The following is a 25,216-nucleotide window of genomic DNA, read 5'->3' as shown; positions in this document are numbered from 1 at the left end:
CAGCCCCAAACCCCCTTGCGTGTGACTCTTGAGTAGGCCCACACTCCCCTTTCTTGAGTGTGTACGTTTTGCTTCGCAATATATCTCCATGCTTTCACTATTTTCTGACTCATCCTTGAATTCCTTCTCGCGATAGTGTCAAAAGCCTGGACACTGGCTGGGGTTGAAGTCCTCTGGAGTTTAGGGATGTCTGCCAGCCTACCAGTATCATTTCCAGCTGCAACTTTTTTTCTAAAGTGGAAGGGGACCATCTCCACTTGACATATACAGAAACAAAGGCAGAGGCTTGAGGGGTTAACCAATGTTACAAGGGCAGTCTGTGGCAAAGCCGTGAGCAGAACTACGTTTCCAGGACTGCTGGGCCAATGTGCTTTCTCCTGTTTTTGCTGCCTACGTTTGGGATTGGTGAAAACCTGGGCCAGCCTCTGGTCGCTGTATCTGTTGTCTTGGTAGTATTATTATTACTACTAGTACTACTAGTTCTAGTATCGTTATTACTGCTGCCATTCATTTAGCACCTAATTGTCACACCCATTTGCAGACTTTCTATTGTTCATGAGTCATAAAAATCCTATGAAATAGAAATTATTTCCATTTAACAGAAGACAAGCCCTAGGCAAATTTTTACCTGAATGATTGGCCTTAAGTCACCAAGGAGTGAGTAGAAAGAGTTTGAAATTTGGAAGCTGCATTAAGAGCAAACAGAAGCAGAAGGCACTGAATTCAGGTGACTTCATCCTAGCCACCTAAAATGTCTGGCAAGGCAGCTGCCAGCCCCTTATACTGAAGAGTGAGGTGACCTCCAGGGACACCTGTGTGGAGGGTGACCTTGACACAATAGCTATCTGACTGCGTCTTGAGCAGGTGGCCTGCTATGCTCTGAGCCAAGAACAAGACGGGGATAAAAATTGCAACATGTTTGCTCTACATACGCCGTGGTGCCCTTGACTTCCAGGCTGCAGAAACACCCATCAGTGTCATGGGGCTGGAAGAGAAGTGAAGACTTGGAATGCACTATCCCAGTAGCAGCCCAGCACATCCCCAAGTCTGCCTTAGAATGCCAGATAGCTCTCTGCCACTTTTTTGTAGAACCCAAGCCTCCTTTTTCCCCCATGTTAGGGAATTCACCTGTCTTTTCCTGGGTTTGGGCTACCCATAGTCCAATGTCAACTCCAAACTCTAGTCTCTGTTACCTTCCAGTTCAGCATGATCTTGCCTAACCCCTTAATGTATGCTAGGCCTCAGTAGCAGTTCTGAAACTTCTCACAGAAGCTCCTTTCTTTTCCCGGAACAAGAGAGCCCAGACTCCAGAGGCCTGCTGATTCACTTTAAACATCGCTACGGGTAGGAAGGAGAAAACTACTTTTTTATGCTTTGGAGTTTCTTCTAGCAAGGAGAAGGTGACAAAACTTAATAGCGCATTATGTCATTCTTCCATTTATTCCTTCCAAGCATCCTTTGTGCCTGGTATAAGTCTTCCAATCTTTTATAGAAGAAAACTAAGAGAAGTTAGATAATTAGCCCCAGGTCACACAGTAATAGTAAGGGGCAGAGTCAGAATTTGAACTCAGACCTGTGTAACCTGAGCCATAGGCTGTGGGCCTGACAGTGGTGAGCACCTACCATCTGCTGGACTGTATCTTTTTATAGATGCTTTCTGGATGTTGTCCAGTTTTAAGCGTCACCATAATCCTGTAAGATAGGTCTCACTGAGTCACTTTATGGATTATAAAACTGGCTTAGTAAGGTCAAATAACTTGCCCAAGGACAAAGAGTCAGCTGTGGCAGGAACTAACTAAAGTTCATAATATCCTTGTGAAGTCTTCCTTCCTCCAGGGCCAACAGGAAACCTAAGCTCCAGGTGCTCCCGATTAGATTGACCTAACTGATACCTGGTTCTCCCTTGAGAACCCTGTTTCCCTATAGTTCTCTCTCAAGTGGTGGCTGCCTTCTATCCAATGACCCTTACCTACAGGGCCTGGTGTAAGGTAGGTGTCCTCCTAGCTCCTTATTGATGCATTCAGACCATCTGCCTCCTTCTTCACTAACTGCTCCAAACCGAGCTTGAACTGCAAGTCACAGACCCCCTCCCCCTTCTTATCACAATCAACTACTGCTCTCCAGACCCTCCCTCTAATTCCTTGAAGAGTAGGACCTGGCTCACTGTCACCCTCTCCTGAAACCACCTTTGTAAAAATTATAACAGTGTGACAATTATGACAGTGAAATATATCTAATCTAACCAATTCCACCTTGCCTTTAACCTCCAAGCTGTTGTTTGTGATTTCTGAGTGTGAGCCAAGCTAACTTTGGGAGAAATTTAGTTTATACTTCAAATGATAAGAGCCCTTCCCAAAACTAAACTACCTTTGTAAAACTAGTGAAAGGCGATGTCAGGTTAGGAGGATGAGAGGGGTCTGAATTCTGCTAAAATGTAAGCATAGTTAGCCGATAACTAGCCGTTGTTCTGGGGGTCATAAGATTTGCCACTTCCCCAATTACTCATATAAATAACATTATTGTAGAACCTAAGATTGACCTTTTAAGATGTCTTTTTAGGCTTTTGTGTTTCTGATGACCAGATGGCTCCACCCCACCCAGAAGCAGACTCAGCACATGAGGGCCGTTTTCCACCTCCCTATGATTATATCTCCAATCAATCAGGAGCACCCATTCCCTGGCCCCTCGCCTGCCAAACTATCCTTAAAAAACCTTAGCCTCTGAATTTTTAAGGAGGCAATTTGAGTAATAATAAAACTCTGGTCTTCTGTTTAGGGGCTCTACGTGTATTCAACTTTCTCTATAGCAGTCCCCTTGATAAATCGGCTCTATCTGGGCAGTGGGCAAAATGAACCCATTGGGCAATTATACTCCAGCACCATTCTCTAATTCTCAGGTAATTTAATACCTACATTAGTGAGACTTCCAATAACCTTCACCTTCTCACCATCTGTATTTTTCTTCGATCCTACTTCAGACACTCCCTGCCATTACTCTAGGTACTTTAATACCTACATCAGTGAGACTTCCAATAACCTTCACCTTCTCACCACCTGTCATTTTTTCTTCTATCCTACTTCAGACACTCACTGCCATTACTCTGGATTATGCATGGGAATGGCAATCATTCCATAAAGTAAATTTCTTACATCCCACTTTTTGATATCTTTCTTTCCGGTTCACTCCCTCTAGTGTCTGAACTTCAATAACTCTACAACTGCACCATGACCTACAATCTGTTACACCTTTCTCTTTGCTGTTCCTCATTCCTTCAGTGGCCTCCTCACATGCTGGGAGTGCTCCTACTCCAGGACATTTGCACTTGGTGTTTGCTCTTCCCCAGGATACCTGTGGGGTTCAGTCCTTACCTCCTGAAAGGCTTTCCTCCAGTGTCATCCTTCACAGTGAGGCCCACCCCAATCATTTTATTGAACATCGTGCCTCACTCCAGTATTGTTACTCCTTATCCTCCTCCTATGATTTATTTTCCTCCATTGTACTTATCAGTAAGATATTGTATATTCCTCTTTCTATTTATTCCTCTATAATGGAATCTTTATGAAGGCAGGGAAGTTTGTTCACTGTAACTCAGTGCTTAGAACAGTGCTTGGCACACATATGGTTATCAATAAGTACTAGTTGAATGAAAACAATGGGCTGGGCTAGGGCTGTATTTTGAACCCAGGTTAGTTGAACTAGAAAGTTCCTCCTTCCCACTACCCCATGTCATTTCAAGAAGAACCACAGATATAAACTAGACTTGTGGGAACCACTGAGATAGAGGCTTTTCTAGGGGTGTGAGTGGGAGTTCAAGGAAGGGATTCCATAAAACACTCCAAATGTGGGTGATTGACAAAGTAGTACCAATTAAAATTTTAAAAAAATCAAATGGTTGTTGATACAGTGAAGACACAGAGCCGATATCATTGCCACTCTATTCTTTCTATTTCCTGCATACACACACACCATGCACACACATACATACATACACATATACATATGTATGCACATACATACATATATATGCATGCACATACATATATATGTATATATATATATATCTTTTTTTCTTTCTTTCTTTTTTTTTTTGGACAGGCTCTCACTCTGTTATACAGGCTGAAGTGCAGTGGCTCAATCAAAGCTCAATGCAACCTCCATTTCCTGGACTCAAGCAATCCTCCCACCTCAGCCTCCTGAGTCGCTAGGACCACAGGTGCATGCCGCCACATCTGGCTAATTTTTGAAAACTTTTTGTAGGGACAGGGTCTCACTATGTTGCCCAGGCTGGTCTAAAACTCCTGGTTTCAAGCAATCCTCCTGCATTGTTGATCTCCCAAAGTGCTGGGATTATAGGTGTGAGCCACTGCTATATGTCTTTCTATTATCTCTTTCTCCCTCACTCCCTTTCTGCCTCTCATTTTTTTACCTCTTACTCCTTTGACCTCTTTTCTCCGCTCCTCAGCTTTCTTGAAGAACAAAGCACATTATTTTTTGGAAATAATTTTAATTTCCAAAGTGTAGGAAAAATGAAATTGTCCCCCTCCCTGAGTTCTCTTGAGCATCCTGTGCTTTAATGAAATAAATGGCCTGGAGGCAGATGTGGTGAGTGGAGGTTGGTTGGTAGGTCTGTCCGTGTTTGGGTTCTCTCTCTCTACCTCCCTATGTGGACTCTGTAGCTCTAGGAGGATGAGCAGGGAAGGAAAAACTTGTCAGTGGCCCTTCATCTCATGCTACTTATGAAACAGAAATAAGTGACAGACAAGCCTAGAGATTTTGAAGAAAATGAAGGTAGGAGGGGGAAATCCCTTTGGTAGTGAATCTTGACGCTGGTAGAAAAATATAAATCCTCTTTCTGAATGCCAAGTTTTAATTTCCATGAAGGGATTAGCCTGAAGGAATCCAATTTTTCTCTCCCTCAATGAATTAGTCTACAACAGCTCCAAGTGGTAAAACCAGGGTGACGATTCTGAAGTTGGGGCACCTGCCACACCAGTGGGAAGCAGAAATTGTCTGAGGAAAATCTATTACATGGAATTTGGCAGTCCTTAATGGGCAGTATATGGAGCATTATGGAAAAGATGAGAACTTTGGTTTCAGACCTACTTGGACCCAAACCCTTGTGGCATTATTTTCTGCTTCTGAAACCTTCAGCATATTACTTAATGACTTTGTGCCTTGGCTTCCTCTTCTGTCAAGTGGAGATAATAATAGTCCCTACCTCATTGGGCTGTCATAAGGACTGGAGATGGCGCATAGTAATGATGACAATGCTGGTGGTGATGATTAGAATAAATTTGGACATTTACTGTGTGCCAGACCTTGTACTAAAATGTCTGCATTAGCTTGCTTGAAGTGCTCAGAAAAAATGCTTGGCATGTAATGGGCACTGGATACATTTTAAGCAGCATTATTATCAAGTACTATGTAGAAGAGTGAGAAAATTACTTTGAGGGACATGAATATTCAAGACATATAAATGTTTCAGGTTACTTCTCTGTTATGATGGAAACTTGATGCAAAAAGAGGCATTCATCAAGGTGGATTAGAAACAATTGCAAAATCTCAGACTTTACCCAACAGAGGTGTATTTCTCACTTACATGACACGTCCAACAGGGGTCAGCCTGGGGTTCGGCTCATCAAGGTACTCAGCCTTTGGCTGATGGATACTCCATCTTGGCATGTGTTTCCACTGTTACAAAAACATAGAAAAGGAAGACTGGAGGAGAGAAGCAGCAATTAAACGCTTCTACTCAGAAGTAGTATCTCTTGCTCTTATTTTTTTGGCCAAAGCAAGCCATTTGGTCACACATAACTTGAATGTGGTGGAGAAATGCAATTAGAATGCACATATTTCAGGAAAATTAATAAAATACTTGTGAACGGCCTAATGGCTGGGGACCCTGATGACCACCACAGAAGAGCACACTGGATGGTGGACATTCTGTTGATAAAATGTGAATAATAAGAGCTACCATGATCCAGGCACCCATTATATAATAGATATTGTGCCAGGTACTTTGCATTTATGTATCAGTTAACCCTCCCAATAAGGAAATCTTAATCTCCATGTTATAATGTGGAAACTGAGGCTTGAAGAGGCTCACTTGGCCAGGCATGGTGTCTCATGCATGTAATCCTCTTGCTTTGGCAGGCCGAGGTGGGCAGGTCACTTGAGCCCAGAAGTTGGAGACCAGCCTGGGCAACATGCAAAACCCTGTCTCAACAACAACAACAAAATTAAAAGTACAAAAATCAGCCAGGTGTGGTGACGGGTACTATAGACCCAGCTACTAAGGAGGCTGAGGTGGGATGATCACCTGAGCCTGGGAGGTCGAGGCTGAGGTGAGCCATGGTTGCACCACCGCACTCCAGCTTGGGTGACAGAGTGAGACCCTGTCTCAAAAAAAAAAAAAAAAACAAACAAAAAAAAAACAAGGAGGCTCGTTTAACAAAACATACTAGGTATTAAGGATAACTGGGCATAGTCTGCACAGGTTTTCTGAATTTACAGGGAAGTCCTTCAAAAAGAACAGCGCACTAGGAGAGTATAGAGACTGATTTCTAGTTCTTTTTTCTGGTTTTTAACACTCAAGCACATGCTGGGATGACAAACAGGTCTTGAGTGTCAACTCTGAGAGACTTGGGTTGGTTGCTAGAGAACTGCAATAAGAAGGCCTTCCAATGGGAATGAGTAATGTGATTGATTAACAATATCTGCTGTGGACATAGGGAGCGGGTGGCAGCATGGGAAACAGATCCATCTCTGGGCATTTCTCTTAACTTCTCTGGGTCTCTGTTATACTACCTGCCAAACAAGGTAAATAAACCTTACCTGAATCAAGGTAAGAGCCTGGTTGAGATGATTTCTTGACGTCCTCAGAGGGCACCAAAACTTCTGTTTCTAGGTGCATATATTTGAACAGATTTTATGCACACCATTCCGTCATATATTCACAAAAGTCCATTTGTATATTGGGATCAGGTTGTGTAAGGGAACCCAACAGATTTAGTTACAGAAAACTTCTCCTAAAGATGGTGGAGCCGGAAGCCTTTGACCGGAGAGATGAATCATTTATTGGCACTGAGGTATGCCGATTACCATTTCCTACCAATCATCTGTGAGTTGGATATGCTTTTTTTTTTTTTTTTTTTTTTTTTAAGACCAAGTCTCACTCTGTCACCCAGGCTGCAGTGCAGTGGCTTGATCTCAGCTCACTGCAACCTCTGCCTCCAGGGTTCAAGAGATTCTCCTGCCTCAGCCTCCTGAGTAGCTGGGATTACAGGCATGCATCACCACGCCCGGCTAATTTTTTTGTATTTTTAATAGAGATGGGGTTTCACCATGTTGGCCAGGCTGGTCTCCAACTCCTGACCTCAAGTGATCTGCCCACATTGGTCTCTCGAAGTGCTGGGATTACAGGTGTGAGCTACCGTGCCTGCAGACATGCCTCTTTGTTGATAAATCTGAAGACTGTCTTTCTCAGTCTGGAGTGGTGACTGTCAGACAAACATGCCTCATCTATTTGGTGGCTAGTTGGGGAATATACACAATATATTTTTCTTAAAAAATACAAGATGTATTAAGGTTCCAGCAGGAAATAGATGGCACACTCAAGGAGTTTAACTGAAGAGATTTTAATAAATATTCCATTTACACAAACAGATATGATCTGGATGAAGAGAACCAACAAGGCTTGGTAAGATATTCAAGAGTTAGCAACAGTGGGAGGCCATTACTACTCATAGGCCTGAAGGAACAACAGGAGGGAAAGGTGTTTCTAGGACCTGTGAATGCTGTGGTTAAACAAGGCTACTCAACTGAGCCACGGCTGTAGGAACTCAACTGCTGCTTAGACTAGACAGTTGATAGAGAGAGGGTGAGGAGTACACACCCAGAACATTCTCTCCAAGACCCTTTGGTCATGCTACAGGGCAGAAAAGGGTAAATAATGGCTGTGGGAGGACAGAGGGAGAAGGCCTAGCACACCAGAATAGACATAGAAGGTAGAATACAAAATTCACATGAGTTTTAAAAGCATCACATCAGGGGAAACCAGGGAGGGAAAGGAAAGCTGGAGTGTAGGGACCACATTCCCCTCGACTTGGGGAACCACGACATCAGCCTGGGAGGAGGGAACTGGGAGCTCAACAAAATGCAAACTATTTTCTTGAGCCTGGAATCTTTGGAGGCAGGTGATAACTAATGCTTTCCCCTTAAATTTGAGAAAAGTTTCTTGTGAACATGTCCACTTACTTTCTGAAGCTAAGGTGAAACAGAGGAATTGTTTTTGGCCCAGTTTGGGTTAGAAGATTAAGAAGATAATGTGTATGGCCTTGGGCAGGCACAAGTGAAAGAGCCCCGAAGCCCCTTGGGATGAAGTTTGGGACCCATTTGAATAATGGAGATGGTCTTTTCAGAGCTCTTTTTTGTTGTTGCTTATACGTTGGAAAATTTTCTTTTCTCTTTAACAAAGGAGGCCATCCCAGTCCACCAATCAGATCAATGCTATCTATTTACAATGCTGCACCTGTTGGCCTGGAAACCCATTCCAGCGGCTGGAATGGTCAGAACAGGGGTACTGTCATGTTTTCTTGTTCTTTTCTTGGTTCTGCTCCTCCACAAAGAGCCAAACACTCTTCCTGAGATCCCACCATGAGGGCAGAAGAAGAGGCTACATTGCACTGTACATCTGCATTGTCTAATTTGGTTGCCTCCAGCCACAGGTGGACATTTGAATCTAAAATAAAATTAAAATTAAGTAAATAAAAAATTTAGTAAATAAAAAATTTACCTGCATTGCATGTGCTCCCTAGCCACACATGGCTGATGGCTACTGCATCAGACAGTGCATAATAAAATTTCCGTCATTACAGAAAGCTCTATTGGACAGACTCATCTAGATCCTTGTGCATACCACTGGTTGGGCTAGGGGGCTGGCAACAGGATTCAAAAGCTGTCTTTACCCACAGAATCCTCTCTTCGATGACAGGTGACTCTGTCTGGACTTGTATAGTTTTCCTATGCGGCTAGCAAAATAGTGATGATGATGGTGATAATAGTGAGCTAAATTTATTTAGCCCTAAATATGTGCCAAATAGTACATTAAGAGATCTATCATATCATTTAATTACCACCACAACCCTGAGAAAGACATCGTTATCATCTCCATTTAAATGAAGCAGAAACTGAGGCTGAGGGAAATTGTGGTCACACAACTATTCAGTTATGCCATGTGAGATTACCACTATTCAGACATTTTAAAATGCAAATGGAAACTTCATATGGCTTAACCTCTTAGTCAATGGCAGAGCCAGGTTTCAAACCCAGACCCAAAGACCGTGTCAAGTTAACGGAGGCTAAGCTTTGTAAATGACCACCTTGAAACCTATGTCATAGGAGTGTTGAAGGATTAAGTGACATAATGTTGGTTTTGTGCCTGGTACACAGTGAGGCTTATGAAACATTCTTTTTGTTTCAACTTCCTTTGATCTGTCAGTTCCTTCCCTTGCTGGGAAGGCAGTGCTGAGCAGATGTGGCCAGTGAGATTGGGAGGAGTGGGCCACTGTCGTTTCCCAGATTCCCTCCCAGGGATCTGGAAAAGTCCATCTTTGTCATCAAGACCTCTCCTGACCCTTCCTCCACAGGTCCCTACTCCTTTCTCTCAGGCAGTGTCTTCTGCTGGGAAGGTCTGGACCATTCTCTCTGGGCTTCAAGCAGGGATGGGGTGATGAACATTGGCCCTGCCTAACAGCCCCAGTAGATGCATTTCATCAGTAAATCCCTCCCCTTGGAGACCGCAGAAGGAGCAGGAAGGCTGGAGGTCGACAGGAACAGGCGGCTGCTGCAGTGAGGGTGTTAGGTGGTTATGTAAGCTGTGCTCCAGACCTGCACGTTGTAACTTTGTTTGCATGATTGTATCTGGCAAAGAAACTAATTACAAATTTCTCTCTTTTATATTTGGCAAGAGGGGAGAGAAGTCTCCGTTGGCTGAGAGGTCTGTTGTTTGGGTGGGTTTTTTAGGACTTGGGGGTAATTTTCATCCATAAGAGGAAACTCAAAAGCAATAGTACAGGATTGCCAGATTTAGCAAATGAAAGTACAGGACACCTTAAATTTAAATTTTAAATAAACAGTTTTTTAGTAGAAGTATACACCATGCAATATTTGTAAAATGCTTATATTAAAAATTATTTATCTTGAAATTTAACTGGTGCTATGGTTAGGATGTGTCTCCTCCAAAATTCAGCTGTTGCCAATGTGATAGTTTTCAGAGGTGGATCCTTTAAGAGGTGATTAAGCCATGAGAGCTCCTCCCTCCTGAAAGCACGTAAGGTCCTTATAAAAAGGGATTCATGTACTGTTTGGCAAGCTTGCTGTTCTACCACGTGAGAACAGAGTAGTCGTCCTCTCCTCAGGAGGATGCAGCAGTAAGGAACCGTCTCGGAAACAGAAAGCAGCTCTCACCAGATAACCGAACCTACACTATGCCTTGATTTTGGGATTCCCAGACTCCAGAACTGTGAGCAGTAAGTGTCTGTTCTTTATAAATTACCCAGCCTGTAGTATTATGTTTTAGCAGCACAGAGTAAGACACTCCAGGCATCCTGTATTTTATCTGGCAACCTTAGAACAGTAGGGCTTCTGTTCACCCTTCAGAGGCCAGGTCATTGCTGCTGATAAGAACACTTGGGAGTAAGGGGGAGTGGGATCTAAATAGAGTTCACCAGTTATAGCCTCCTTTCATAATCATAGCTCCTTATGGGAGGGCAGAGCAAACTGATTTAGACTCCTGGCTCTCAACATGTGTTCTCTTGCACGAGCGCCATCAGCATCACCTGGAACTTGTCAGAAATGCAAATCCTTGAGCTCCATCCCAAGCCTACTGATTCATACCCCAAGGACAGGGCCCAGCATGCTCAGCTTTAACAAGCCCTCCAGGTGATGCTGATGACACAAGTTTAGCCCTCCATCAAGAGCCTTGGGGATCAGACAGACCTGGGCTTGAACCCCAGTCCCACTGTTTACTGGCTGTGTGAACGTAGTGGAATTACTTAACTTCTCCAAGCTTCCATTTCTTCCTAAATTAAAAAATAATCTGATACCTTATTAAGGGATGTATTAAATATTAAAATTCTATGCTCCATATGCAGTCCAAATTGCCTGTCATTGTAGGCAACTATTCTTATTTTTTTCTCTCTCTGTTGCTTGAATCAGCAATTTATTCTTATGACACAAGTATAGGTCCAGGCATGCCGAGACAAATTTGAGGATCTGCATGGCAAGCTCCAGTTACAAGGCAATCTTTGTGTGCTCAGTTCAAAGGAGCCTTTAATTTTCAACACTTCCATTTCCAATAGTCCCAAGGAAGGACAAAGAAATTAAGAGGAAAAGGTTACAGGGAGAGAAAGGACCAATTTTCTGTGGGCACTTGTTCTCTAATCCAACCGTGAGAGTGGAGGGCCACACTGATTTAATTCCTTTTGCCCATAGCAATTGTTCAGGAGGCAGGATATTTTTTTTCTTCCTTTCGTGGAAAAGAGAGAAAAAGGAGGCCTGGGTTGGTGAGGACAGTGTGGGGGCTCCTTCTGATGGGTGAGGATTAGTACATTTAGGCATGTTTCACGAGTCCAATCTGGGGGCTCCCATATTAAATCTAGACAAGAGTTTCTCCAGTTTGGCACTATTGACATTTTGGGTCAGATAATTCTTTATTATGGGGGCTGTCCTTTACCTTGTAGGATGTTTAGCAGCATCCTCAGCCCCTACCTCCTAGATGCCAGAAGTCTCCCTTATTGGCCCTCACAGTATTGGCAATCAAAACCATCTCTAGACATCAGATGGCCTCTGGGGAATGAATTTGCCTTTGAGAACCAGTGGTCTAGAGATTTCATTAGATAACATCCACTTAAACAATTTTAATAGCTATTGTTTATTGAGCATTTACACATATCTATTATCCCCAGACTCATTTTACAAGGCAGGTGGTTTTATTTATTTATTTATTTATTTGAGACAGGGTCTTACTCTGCCATCCAGGTTGGAGTGCAGTGATGTGGTTATAGCTTACTCTAACCTCAAACTCCTGGGCTCAAGTGTTCTCACCTCAGTCTTCCAAGTAGCTGGGACTACAGGTGTGGGTCAGCACACCCAGATAATTTTTAATAAGTTTTTGTAGAGGCAGGGTCTCACTATGTTGCTCAGGCTGGCAGGTTAAGTATTGCCTACACTTTACAGTTGAAGAAACTGAGGCTTAAAGGGTTAGAATCGCTTGCCTAAAACCATACAGCTGGTAGCTCTGGGATTCTGACTAAGGTTGGTCTAACTCCAAAGCTTGTATAATTCCTGCTGTAACACTCCCTCTCTCTGGAAAGTTAAGAATTTTTTAAAAATTTAAAGTAAAAAAAATTTTCTCAAGTCAACTCAAGTCCAAAAATATTTATTCAGTTAGATGCCATGAGAAGCTGCAAGAGAAATCTAAGCTGTTGCTCCTCTCAGGTTTTCAATATCAATGTCATTGAGAAGGTCAGATGTTTCACACAACACAGTGAAAGAGCACTATGAGACATTCTGAGTTTGGGCCAAAATGAGTATTTCTAGACGCAGAACTTTGTGAACGAAATGGCTTTGTGTATGTCTGCTTCACATTTCCTTTTGCTGCCAATCATAATGATTAAAAAAAAAAAGAGAGAGCAATGAAGCCTTTGAAGTTCATGGAATCTACCAGCCACATGTCCTATAAAATATTAATTGTCTTGTCCTGGAGTGGGCTGTGGGTTGCTTCCAACCAAACACTCAGCTATCTTCTTTCTGGCTCTCTGCATGAAGTTCACCTCTCCCCTCTCCCTACGTATGGCAGTATACTCATAGGCCTTCAGCTTGCTGTAGTAATCAGAAAACTTGTTGTAGAGGATGGAAATGGGCATCCCGTTGAGAATGATCCCGAAAGCAATGCAGAGGAAGGCAAAAAACCTGCCCAGGTGGGTCTCTGGGTACATGTCTCCGTAGCCCACGGTGGAGATGCTCACCTGAAGAAGAAGGAAAGCAGGATGGAATTGTTAGCACTAAGATCGGAGAGGAGAAGAAAGGGAGAGGAGCAGGCAGGGAAGCGTCCTCCCTGTGGGTACACATGGGAAGTGTAATGGCTTCCCATGGAGCCTGCTTTAGGAGGTACCAGGAAGTCTCCCTGTAGGACGTGTGTCATGAAAAGAACAGAAGCTATGGATGGAGCTGAAAGACTTTGACTGAAATCCCGACTACGACTCATGCGTGTTTGAATGTAAGATATGGGAGGAGGTAATACCTGTTTGAAAGGGTTGTTGTAAAGAGCATTTAAAATAGTACGTTAAGTTGCAGGTGTAGAATGTGCTCAGTAAATGATCTTTGCCTCCCTAACTCAGCTGGGACCAGATTCAGGATAGCGGGTCCCTGGGTTTGCCTGTACACTGTATGTATTAGAAAAATCTTGGGCTTAGAACAGTCAGACCTGGGTTCAGGTCCTGACTCTGAATCTTTCCAGCTGAGTGACCTGGGGCAAAACCTTCAGACTCTCTCTCTCCTTTTTTTTTAATTTAAAACAGAAGACAACCATCTAACTCTCAGGATTCTTGTGAAGGCTAAATAAGAAAATGAATATAAAGCACTGAACACAGTACCGGGCATACAAAAGGCATGAAACTCCTCCATTGTCTTCCTCTCATCTTTAAAATGACAATTATAACACTTCTCAAAGCTGTTATTATGTAGTTCAAATGAGAGACTCTATATGAAGGTGCTTTAATTGCAGATGTCTGGAGAAACACTCTCATTATTTTGTAAAGGGGCTTTTGTAAGACATCACTGACCAAAAATATGTTCACCCCTGCATGAAATACTTCCCATTACTCTTGTCATACTGATTTAAATCCCACTGATTGGAGATTTATTTAGGTTAACAAGCGTCTGTTTTAAAATGCAGATACCCATGGGACTAGTTATCAGTTACCAGAGAAAACCCTGTGAAAATTCCTTGGGGACTGTTTTTTATGCCTCATGTACTCCCTCTGATCCCCAGAGTATTGGCTAAATTACTAGTAGCCTTTTAAGCAGAGCTGTTGCACACAGTTGTAAAAATTTTTGCGTTGCACAACTCCAGGGGGCACTCTTTGCTTTGTGTATTTGGGTAGTTGTTGCCATAATTTTCCAGCAGATGGCAGTGAAGCATATGGTCATCTTGCTGATCCATGCTGAAGTGGCTGTTAGCAGTGTAAATATTTTTGTTTTGCTGATGTAAGGGTTAGTTTGAACCTAGAATAGTGCAGTTGATTGATCAGAATAAAATGGAGAAGTGAGCCAGCTGGACAAAACTGGGGGCACTGATAAGAACCACAGGCCCATGAAAAAAGGAAGGGTATACCTCCTTTCTGGGGCTGATGATGCACCTCCTCTCACTTACTGCCCTGTCTCTGGTGAGAGGTCATGCAGCCTTTTTCTGCAGGGTCAGAATACAAGCAAGCATCCAAGAGAGGCAATGTGGTGTAGATAAGCTGAAGGAAACACTGACTACAGTAGACTTACGGGTCTGAATCCACTTCCCAGCTGAATAAGTTGGGCAGATCACCTAAATTCTCTTGGCCTCAGTTTCTGCTTTTGAAATGTGTGGTATCTACCTCACAGAGTTGTTACAGGAATTGAAGGAGTGCCTGGCACAGGGTGTGTAAGCAATAATATTAGTGTATATATATCTATATATCTGTATATATATATATCATGTAGGCAATCCCAGGGTCCCCCATTCTGAAGCTGGCCCCCACTGAGGAGAGGCAAAGACCAACATTTATTGAGTGCATTCTACACCAGCAACTCTATATAGGCTATGCTTATCAGACCTTCAGGCTGTGGAAACAAGCTCCTCCCTGACTCTGCCCTCTGGCTCCAGCAGAGAATCTCCTTTTCCCAACTTCTGGACCAAGGGGTGATGTGAGGCAGAGATAAAGTGAGATTGTGGATTAATCTCAAAGTCCTCTTGGTTGCGTGAGTGGGTGTGTGTTTCCTGGCATTGACCACACCAAAAGTCAAAGAACCCCAGGCCCATCTCTCTCCAGGTGTGTGAGCTGAACAATAGCTTTCATTTGTCACGAACACCATCAGTCGCACCTCTGGATGAAAGTTTAGGCAACTTTCCCCGGAGGAGGCCTAAAGGGAGTTTGGATTTAGGAGTGAGTGGCAGGAAGGGGTAGTTTAGAACAGCAGTCCCCAACCTTTTTGGCACCAGGGACCAGTTTTGTGGAAGACCATTTTTCCCATGGACGCAGCTGGGGGAGGGGATGGTTTCGGGATGAAACTGTTCCATCTCAGGTTGTCAGGTATTAGTTAGATTCTCATAAGGAGCAAGCAACCTAGATCCTCCGCATGCACAATTCACAATAGGGTTCCCACTCCTACGAGAATCTAACGCTGTGGCTGATCTGACAGGAGGCAGAACTTGGGCGGTAATGATTGATGGCCCTCCACTCATCTCCTGCCGTGTGGCCGGGTTCCTAACAGGCCACAGACAAGTACCAGTCCATAGCCCCGAGACTGGGGACCCCTGGTTTAGAACATGAGACATCCACGGAAGTCCAATGCAAAGGCCTGAGGAAACAAGTCACTTAAGTGTTCAGGGGATGGGAGAGGGCAGGAGGACACCAAGGAAGAAAATAATTAAATAAACTGCTTATTTTCAACTTCTGATCATTCTGCACACTGGCTTTGCTTCACCCTTAAGCCAAACTTCTTTTTTTTTTGGCTGAACTTTGAGTGAAAAGTCAAAGAGAACTGGCTTAAAGAAGAATAAATATTTGATGTGCATAATATGGTCCAAATATTTTTGTATATCTTCAATCTCTATTTTTAGAGAACAGATCTCTTCTGCTAGGAGGCTATGTGTGACTGGTCCCCAATAATTTGTTCAAAATGTACAGTTAATTTATGTGTTGTCTATTTTGTGAAGAATTTGACTCAACAAGTGATCTGTTTCTTGCTCCTTGGCTCCAGGAGGAACTCAGGATTCTTTGGCTTTGGGGAACTTTTTCTCCACATTCCATAGGCCAAGCCGTTTCTCCCTAGATGGGAATTAAAAGCTGAGGGCCCCAGACTGACCCAAGTGACCTCACAGAATGAGTTGTCACATTAGCAGGAGTTGGGTTTGGAAATGTGACCAAAATTTCCGCAATCCATCTTAATATCCTGAAGAAAACTGGCTAGCCCAGCAACTCTGCAAACTGGAAATTTAACCATTCTGCTGTAAACATACATACTTTCCTTAGCCTTGGGTCCCAAAGCCAGAACGTGACCTTCCCCTGGCAGTTTACTCATTAAACAGCAAATCCTGGCCTGCCAAATATTATGAGGATAAGCAGCAAATTTTTCTCCAAAACTTCAGAATACTTGGATTTCTCATTTAACAAGGCAAGTTTGTTTCCCTCATAATGAACAAGGAATAGAATAAATCTTGGCACCCAGTAGTCCATGCATTCAGGAATATATGATCCTAGGGAATAAAACTTATTTTTCAAAATAACACTCTTTCTGTTTTCCAAAGGAATTAGAGGTGGTGAAGATGGACCTTTTTTTGGATAAAATTATTATAAGCCTCAATACACATTGCCCTTCAAAGGATTCAGCTTCAAAGGCTGTACTTACTCATGCTTTTGTTGCAACAAGTATATTTGGAATTCCTCTTTTGAATTATAATCTTCACAGTAGATTCAGTGGCAGCAAGTGGTCACATCCACCTTGATGGTTTACTCTAAGTGTCAATCTTAAACTAAAGTGTCTTACTTACCTATTTTAAAATATTGAATCTAGCCTTAAAAAGATAAAGATTTAGCAACATAGAAGCAAGTGGATGTGTCACAGACTCTGAAGGTAATTCCTCAGTGGAATTCAAAGAATGTCTCGATTAGTGGAAGCACTGTTAGAACAAGGTCATGGGTGACTACCTTCAAGAGAACAACAACCCTCATCTGTATATTACAGTTCTGACATGTATGTAAATGGTACAATAAGGGGTAGGTGTGCACAGCTAAAGCAAAACCACAAATGTAAGTTTGAGATCTATTAATCTATCCACAGAAAGGTGTGCAATAATGATGCTCTCCACATCCTCAGCCTCCTTGCATTTCTCCCTGCCCTCAACAGTGCTGTCGTGTTCCACTCACATCATATTGGCTGACATGAGGAACATACTTTAAAGACATAAAAGGAGTCCACTCCAAAATTGGGAATCCATAAGATCAAAAGTAGTAACAATGCCTAAGAGCCTTTACCCCGTCTATAGCTCCTGTGCTATTTCTGAAGGAGCTAGAACTCTACTACTTTCTGTGCCATATATTTATATGTTGTCTCTTAGTCCCAAGCCTGACACCATTCTGTATTTTATTCTGTAATTCCAGAACTGGGAGTCTGCAAACTACATTTCCCAGATTCTCTTGCCCACTGTCTTCTAGTTATGTTCTGCCTATGAGAGACTGGAAGATGGTGTGAGGACATAAGGGTCTCTAATCCTGCCTCTGGTTTCTGCCGTCATTCCTCCAATTGCAGCTAATAGCTACGGTTCAGGCACTTTTTGGCATTCCTGGCATCAGCCTCGTGGTGCCAATTTAGGAGTCCCTGCAACAGCCACACAGAGGCCCCTCCTCTGGACTCTTAGCTTCTGGTAGCAACACCTTTTCCCATTTATTCTCTCAATTCTAGGGCCAATAGCTACTCCCTGCAGTTACCAATCTCTGTATTATCTCAGTTTTCTGCTTTTCCAGTCTTCTTTTTTTCCTTCTAGTCTTCTAACCCTAATTTACTTTTCAAATGGATTTCTTCAAAGCAATCAATGAACAAAAATAAAATAATTTCAGTGATCTTGTAAGTGCCACCTATTGGCAAGGTAATGAAAACATACCTTAGGGAAACAAAGATGGGAGCAAGGTCTCTGGGACAAAATGATCTGGCGCCTCAACTAGGTATCAATTTTCTTTCTGAGAAGTTAGTTTTTGAAGGAATGAGTTCATGCCATAGTTTCCTGTTTGGTTTCTACAGCTTTAACTTGCCCTGCAAAACTCAGAAGGAAATAGTTCATTGAAAGTCTACTTACTCTTTTCTACTTAAAAATATACCCGCGCTCTGCCACCCCCACCCCCCCCACAAAAAAATGTGGTAATATATTGAGGCTGAAAAAAAAAAAAAAAAAAGTAAAAGAAAACCCATACCCATACAGGAGGCCGATGATTACAGCTTCATCATAGAGCCCATTGTTCTTGTTTAGCTGTGCCATGCAGTTCTTACCCCCAGGCAATCCAGAGAGCCCCAAGATGCCTGGAGCTGCTTTAGGCGTGGGCCTGTTTATCTGGACTCTCAGAAGTTCTCCCATGAGGGAACAGCTGACCTTCTCATATGTTTTATAGGCTCTTTCTTTTCCTCAGCAGAAAAATAATCATTTCTGTTTTATTTTCTTCCCAAATGAATGTAGAAGCAAAGGTTATTGCTTCCATGTGATAAAGACTGTCAACTAGTCAGGTATGGTAGCTTCTATTTATTGCAGACTTACTACAGGCTAGCAGTTTACGTATGTTTCCTATTACATTAGTGCTCACAAATAACCTCCATTTGACAGATGAAAAAGACAGGTCTATCTTACATCCTAATATATGAGCATTTGTAGACATAAGTGTCCAGGAGGGATTTGTTTTGCAGCTGCAGGAGAATTCACAATAATGAAAATTACTGTATTTTTGTTAAATCCCTGAGTTGAATTACAGAGAAAGTTTGCAGGATCCTTGGCATAGAGAGAAGAAAGATTATTAAAAGCAAGTCAGATTTGGTGTTGCCTGAAAGTATTGAAAATACATAAAAGAATGGATAAGAGAAACTCTCTGTAATGTGGGATGAATATTTCACAAAGGATACAGCCCCACAATGGTGAAATAAAATGCCAATTATTTTTTTCTTTATCTCATCTTTAAAGTTTCAATTTGTGAGTGTATGTTTTCTGATACGTATAATATATTTGGGCAGTAATATGTTACTGCAGGAGAAAGACTGCATGATTGGAACTAATTCTTTACATCTTTCTGTATCCAAGCTGTTTGCCATATAACTTTGCAGTGCCCTCCTATGGTGGGTGGGCTAACCTGCCCTGCCCTTTGACTTGCAGCTTGGCCATGTGACTTACTCTGGCCAATGGGCTGAGCAAATGCCATCAACAGAAGCAGATGAGGTGTTTGCATGATGGGGCTTGCATTCTCTGTCTTATTCTTTGCCACAGCCATGGACATGTGGCTGCTGGAGTCTGCCAGAGGAATGCAGACATGTGGCCTAGTCTCTCCCTTCATGCCGGCTGACCATCAGGCATGTGAATGAGTAACAACAGCCTCATGAAAGAGAAGAACCTTTTAGTTGAAATCAGAGTAAATGCTGACTTTTAAATTCATGAGCTAAAGAAATGGTTGATGTTTTAAGCCATTGAGTTTCGGGGCGGGGGGGGGCGGTTGTGATGCATCGTTATTATGGCAATAAATAACTTCTAATTTATTTATAAATAAATGCACATTTATCATGGGTATGTGCCCCAAATTTTTAAAAATAAGATGCATGATCAATAAAATGCTTAGAAACCACTACATCAGTTACTTTTAGGAATCCTCTTCTCAGATTGTCATATCTGTTTAGTCAGGTGCATTTAGATGAGTCTCTTCATCTTTCAAACTTTATCTCAATGTCATCTTCTCCAACAGGGCTTCTTTGACTATCCCACTAAAGACAGACTCTACCGCCTGAATCACTCTCAATCTTGTTACCCCACACAAGCTGTAGCAATACCTGAAATTATTTATTATCTGTCTTTCTCCATTAGAATGTAAGCTCCACAAGAGAAAGAACTTCATTGTTTTTTCTTCTCCTACGCTGTATCCCTAGTGTTTAGAATATTACTGGGCACATTGGAGGTGATCAAAAACTTACTGTTCAATGAATGAATAAGGTCAATTTTTGTGGGTTACATGACAAATCAGTCCTAACATTTTGTTTCTTTTCACTTTGCATCTACATATGGGAAACAACACATTTTGTCCACATCAATTCAAAGTGTTCTTTTCTCTTTGCTCTGTTGAGAATATGAACCTTTAGTCTGTATTATGCAGTATAGTTAGAAGTATAGAGAAGAACTGGATTAATAACATAGCAGTCCTGGGGAACAGAGTGGTCTTAGAATATTCAAGGGCAGTTGCTCCCACTGTTTTCATAGATTAGTTTAGAAATAAATAAAATGATCAGTCTTTTATCTAATTTATAATTAATTTCACTGGTATAAATAATTTTCAGAATTAAATGGACAAAGACCATTGATAAAGGGTAAGGTTTGTAAATGGGATGGTTGGAACATGCAAAATTTGGCCTGTGAAAATAGTGGCTGGCCAGGAGCGGTGGCTCACGCCTGTAATCCCAGCACTTTGGGAGGCCCAGGCGGGCGGATCCCGAGGTTAGGAGATTGAGATCGTCCTGGCTAACACTGTGAAACCCCGTCTCTACTAAAAACACAAAAAATTAGCTGGGCATGGTTGCAGGTGCCTGTAGTCCCAGCTACTCCGAAGGCTGAGCCAGGAAAATGGCCTGAACCCAGAAGGCAGAGCTTGCAGTGAGCCGAGATCGCACCACTGCACTCCAGCCTGGGCGACAGAGCGAGCCTCCATCTCAAAAAAAAAAAGAAAAAAGAAAATAGTGGCTGATAGAGATAATGGCTTCAAAAGGAAATTCATACAGATAAGAGCAATAGTTGGTAACATTTATTATTGATAAAAACTGGTGATTCAATTTTTGTAAAATTTATGAAAAACATTGATTTTGAGTTAAATAATGCCAGTTAATATAAAAAGAAATAATTTGAAAGGTTTAGACTTCATTGTACATTGAACAGATCAGAAATTTAAGTGAGATCAATAGGTATTCAGTTCAAAAAAAATTTACTGGTAAAAATACAACATGAGTAACATTATTCTTGATGTATTTTATTTTAATTAAAATTTTTTCTCCAGCCATATCCCTTTGAAAGTAACATAACTTGCATCAAAGTATTTATTAATATACAAAAAAAGGTTGAAAAAACTTTTGTGAATTAAAACTGCAGTATCAAAGAGTATACTAGATCCAGCGCCTACATGCACTAGCCTTTAAAGATGTTTAGATGAATAGAAATTTGACTCTCAAGTGTTGTATCATATCATCAGCGTGTGGATTTACTCTTCTGCTTTCCTGCTTTAGTCACCTCCAAAGTAAATGTCATTTGCTGGGGACAAATCATCAACCACAAGCATCATCTGCACACATGGTTTATCTACTATGGGGATGACCTTTCCTCACTTGGAATATGATCAGTGAAGCAGAATTTGGCTAGCTTATTCAGAAGAGCATCGTGTCATCCTGCCACTGAAGAAAGCTCACATATCCTCTATACATATGGGCTCCCTGCTTCCAAGGGAAGGAAGACTCACTGAACTGCAGACTTTTACATGTCCAACCTCCCCTTTTAGAGGTGAGAAAGCAGAACTGGAAGTGAGGGATTAAGGTTTCACAGTTAATTATTCAGGGTCATGGTTAATTATTGACAGGTCTGAGACTAGAATCAGGTTTTCTAGATCTTCTATCATGCTACATTGCACTGTCAGTGGCCTTGGGTTGGTTTGTCTCAGAAGTGCATACCAGACTATGGGTTATGACATACACAATGTTAGTGTTGAAAATATCTACTTTCTGACATGGGAAAACTAGTGATATTTGCTTAATGTCTTTAAAGGTATTACAATCTACTTTTCAAAAGAAAACTAAGGAAGCCATACATTCAATTCTTTCCTTCATATATGCCAACTTATTCATTGATCTGAGAAGACCTGATTAACATTTATTTCCAGGGATTCAGCTACCACAGCTCAAAATACAAATATTTGAGTAAACAGCACAAGTTATAAAAAGGCAAAGGCCAAAGAAAACAATGACAAAAAATAACTATTACACTAATTGTACAAATTCAGCAATGCATGCAAAAGAACTAAAACTTGAGACAGTGCTTGAGTGTGGGAAAGGCATGGATTTTGGAGTTGGACAGGCTTGAGTTTCACTTCTGGCTTTGCCACCTCTAGCTGTGTGTCTATACTCAAACTGTCTGTACTTCAATTTCACTGTCTGTAAAATGGGGCAATAATACAGGGTCCTGAAAGAACTTCAGTGAAGTCAGAGCAAGTTTCAGTTTGAGATGCTTCTTTCCACGCTTAGATTTAACTGGAACCAGAGGTGGTGGGATTTCAGTTAGAGTCGATATGGTTCAGCCAAGTCTCGCCTCCTTCTCTGCATAAATCTAGTTTCTTTCAAAAGCTGAAGCCATTTCTGCTTGTCCCCTTAAAAAAAAATGGTGGTCATAACCATCTCAAAGACTGTGATGCCAAAATGAGATAAGCTTTGTCAGGACACTGGATGCTCAATAACTGGTAAATAACAGTAATGATGACGAATCTTCTTTAAAATCTGTCTTTCAAAGGTTTGAAGACTAAATCTAGATTTGGAGATTTCTACGACTAAGCCAAATTCAGTTACTTACTGATCTGCTGAGATTCTCTTTCCAACACTTTGACATCCACCGCCGTTTTGTTAGCTCTATGCAGCGATTGGGGGTGGGGAGGAAGAAGAGGATCGGAAGCCAAAGCCTGGTGGCTGATAACCAGGGAAGGGAGGAGCAGCTCACCGGGCTGGGAAGAGGATGGGAAAGCCCAGGGCCAAGGTACTCACCGCGGCCCACCACCAGGAGTGGGGGATGGTGGTGAAGTTGGTGCTGGGCACATCGTGCTCCACAGAGTAAACAGCCGCAGAGAAAGTGAAGATGCCCATAGCGATGAAGAGCAGCAGGCAGCCCACCTGCTGGTAGCACTGGCGCAGCGTGAAGCCGAAGGCGCGCAGTCCGGTGGAGTGGCGTGCCAGCTTGAGGATGCGGAAGATGCGCATGAGGCGCATGACGCGCAACACCTGACCCACCTTCCCCACGCTGCCCACCGTCTGGCCGCGTTGGTGGTCCTCGCCCGTGAAGCACTCGAGCAGCAGCTGAAGGTAGAGCGGCAGGATGGCCACCAGGTCCACGAGGTTGAGGGCGCTGCGCGCGAAGCGCCTCAGGTCGGGCGTGGAGGCGAGGCGCAGCAGGTACTCGAGTGTGAAGAAGCCGATGCACAGCATCTCCACGTGCTCCAGGATGGGCCGCAGGTCTGGGCCGCCGTCGTCCTGCTCCGCGTGCTGCTGCATCTCCTCCACGGTGTTGAGCGCCAGCGCCACCACGGAGACGAGCACGAAGATGCTGGAGGCCACCCCGATGGCCTTGGCGGCCACCGAGGAGAAGGGCTTCTCCATGAGGTTCCAGAGGCGGCGCCGCTGCGGGCCGTAGAAGCGCATGTCGCGGAACAGTTCCTCCGCCTCCTCCACCTGTGCCTGCGCGCGCAGCTCGTGCTGGATCTTGAGCTGTTCGCTCAGCTCGTCGCGCCGCTCCTCGAAGCAGATGCGGCAGCAGCGCGGCGTGTACTTGAGCCGCACGCCCCAGTAGCCCAGCTCCTCCAGGAAGCAGCGCGGACACAGCTCATCGAGCACCAGCAGCACCCCGGACAAGTAGAAGTTGTAGACCAGCTGGAAGACGGCCGGGTCGCGGTCGAAGAAGTATTCGTCTGTCTGCTCCTCGTAGTCGTCGCACAGGCTTAGCTGGCGGCTGCGGCTGGTGGAGGTCGCCAGGCGACCTAGGCGCGTCTTGGGGAAGCTGGCCAGCTCGCAGTAGTCCAACTGGTAGCTGTGGCCACCCACGTTCACATTCAGTGTGGACAGCAGGGCCGGAGGGTCGCTGGGGCCTTCAGGCTTGGCAGTGGTGACCTCCTCTGCCTGCTGGGCCTCCTCTGCCGGGTCGTCCTTCCACTGGTCCTCCTCCTCCCCATCTTCGTCTTCCTCGATGTAGTAGTTATAGTTGCCCTCTGTCCAGCCTTGGATGCTGGCCTGGGAGCCGGAACGGGCACCCAGGGAGCAGATGCTCCTGCGGTGTTGGCTGCCCTCATTCTCCGTCGTGTTCCAGGGCTTATAGCTCCAGGACCGTCTCCTCTCGCTCTGTTTCAGCATGGCTGCGGAGAGTGGACTCCTTGCTTTTTCCTCCTGGCTGTCGTAGGGTCCCTAACCTGCTCACTGCCTCTAGGAGGATGGATCACGTGGCCTGCACTGTCTTAGAGAGGCCAGCCTGGACCAGCACAGCTAGGGGCTCAGACATTGCCACCGGAGCTGCCCCTCCTGAGGTCCTGGGCAGGCCAGCCCAGCCTGCAGGGTCTGAACGCAGTCAGCTGTTGACTGCTCTAATCTCGCTGATTTGGAAGAAGCAAGTGTTAGGAGGGATTTAGAACCTCTTAGCCCATTTCCTCCCCCACTCCCTTGACCCTGTGACGTAGAAGATGATTATGTGGTCTTAAATCTCTAGAGAATCAGAAGAAGGCAGAGATTATTGCTAATAAAAATGTCGGTCAACCTTGCTCTTAGGAAGTGCTCAGTGTGTGTGTGCTGAGATGAAATCAACTGAATTAGCTATAGAATACGGATGCCTGTGTCTTCAGCTTCATGGTTGAGATGGTAGCCTCGGCCCTAGGTAAACTCACCATTAGCAGGGGTGACACATAGCAACGGAACAAAGCTGACTTCATGACAAGTCAGTTTCCCTCTCAGCATAACTCTTTGTTTAGAGCACGTAAGATCTAAAGCCATCTCCTTCTTGTCCATTCACATGATCACATTTTTTTTTTTAAAATGGATTCTCCCTGCGGCACTGCTCAGGTCCAGTCAGATCTTTGTCAGCTTCAGCTTCTCTCTCTCTCTCTCCTTTTTATCTCCTCCCTTTCCCTTAAAGGATAGGGACATGTTTCAAGGTAGAATTCAATTCCAGGAATGGTAGGAAGATGTTTTTAGGGCCTCAAAACCCTGCTCAGCAATATTAGGTCATATTTAAAGGGAGCCTGACTTCCAAAAAAAGGGGTCTTCTTCGTCCTTCAAAACATCACTTAAAAAAAAAAAAAAACCCTCTTCATGATAGGCACGGTGCAAATGCTGGATATGCAAACACGATGGAGACACAGTTGTAGCCCTCAAAGAACTCCTGGTTTTGTTGGGGATATAAACATGCAAGGATAACAAAAGATGCAGTAAATACTGC

At 43.4% G+C, this 25,216-nt stretch overlaps 1 protein-coding gene across 1 annotated transcript; it reads right to left on the bottom strand.

The window, feature by feature from the left end:
- Positions 1 to 12,423: 12,423 nt before the first annotated feature.
- Positions 12,424 to 24,635, bottom strand: KCNV2 (potassium voltage-gated channel modifier subfamily V member 2). Its single transcript, XM_003273869.4, has 2 exons — positions 22,786 to 24,635; positions 12,424 to 13,028 (listed from the first exon to the last, which is right to left on the bottom strand). Exons 1-2 carry the CDS (start codon positions 24,139 to 24,141, stop codon positions 12,747 to 12,749), a joined length of 1,638 nt encoding a protein of 545 aa, XP_003273917.1. The 5' UTR covers positions 24,142 to 24,635; the 3' UTR covers positions 12,424 to 12,746.
- Between the last annotated feature and the right edge of the window lie 581 nt (positions 24,636 to 25,216).

This window comes from Nomascus leucogenys, chromosome 1a (genome assembly GCF_006542625.1).
Source record: "Nomascus leucogenys isolate Asia chromosome 1a, Asia_NLE_v1, whole genome shotgun sequence".
Lineage (NCBI taxonomy): Eukaryota > Metazoa > Chordata > Mammalia > Primates > Hylobatidae > Nomascus > Nomascus leucogenys.
The sequence above is the reverse complement of the archived record's forward strand: the minus strand, read 5'-3'. Positions and strand labels throughout refer to the sequence as shown.

What these genes read in the sequence shown, in the direction of transcription:
- KCNV2 (XM_003273869.4), bottom strand. Translation starts at nt 24,141, where the DNA reads ATGCTGAAACAGAGCGAGAGGAGACGGTCCTGGAGCTATAAGCCCTGG. An exon ending in ACTCCTGGTGGTGGGCCGCG is followed by an intron (nt 13,029 to 22,785) that starts GTGAGTACCTTG and finishes CTTCTTCTTCAG; the next exon opens with GTGAGCATCTCCACCGTGGG.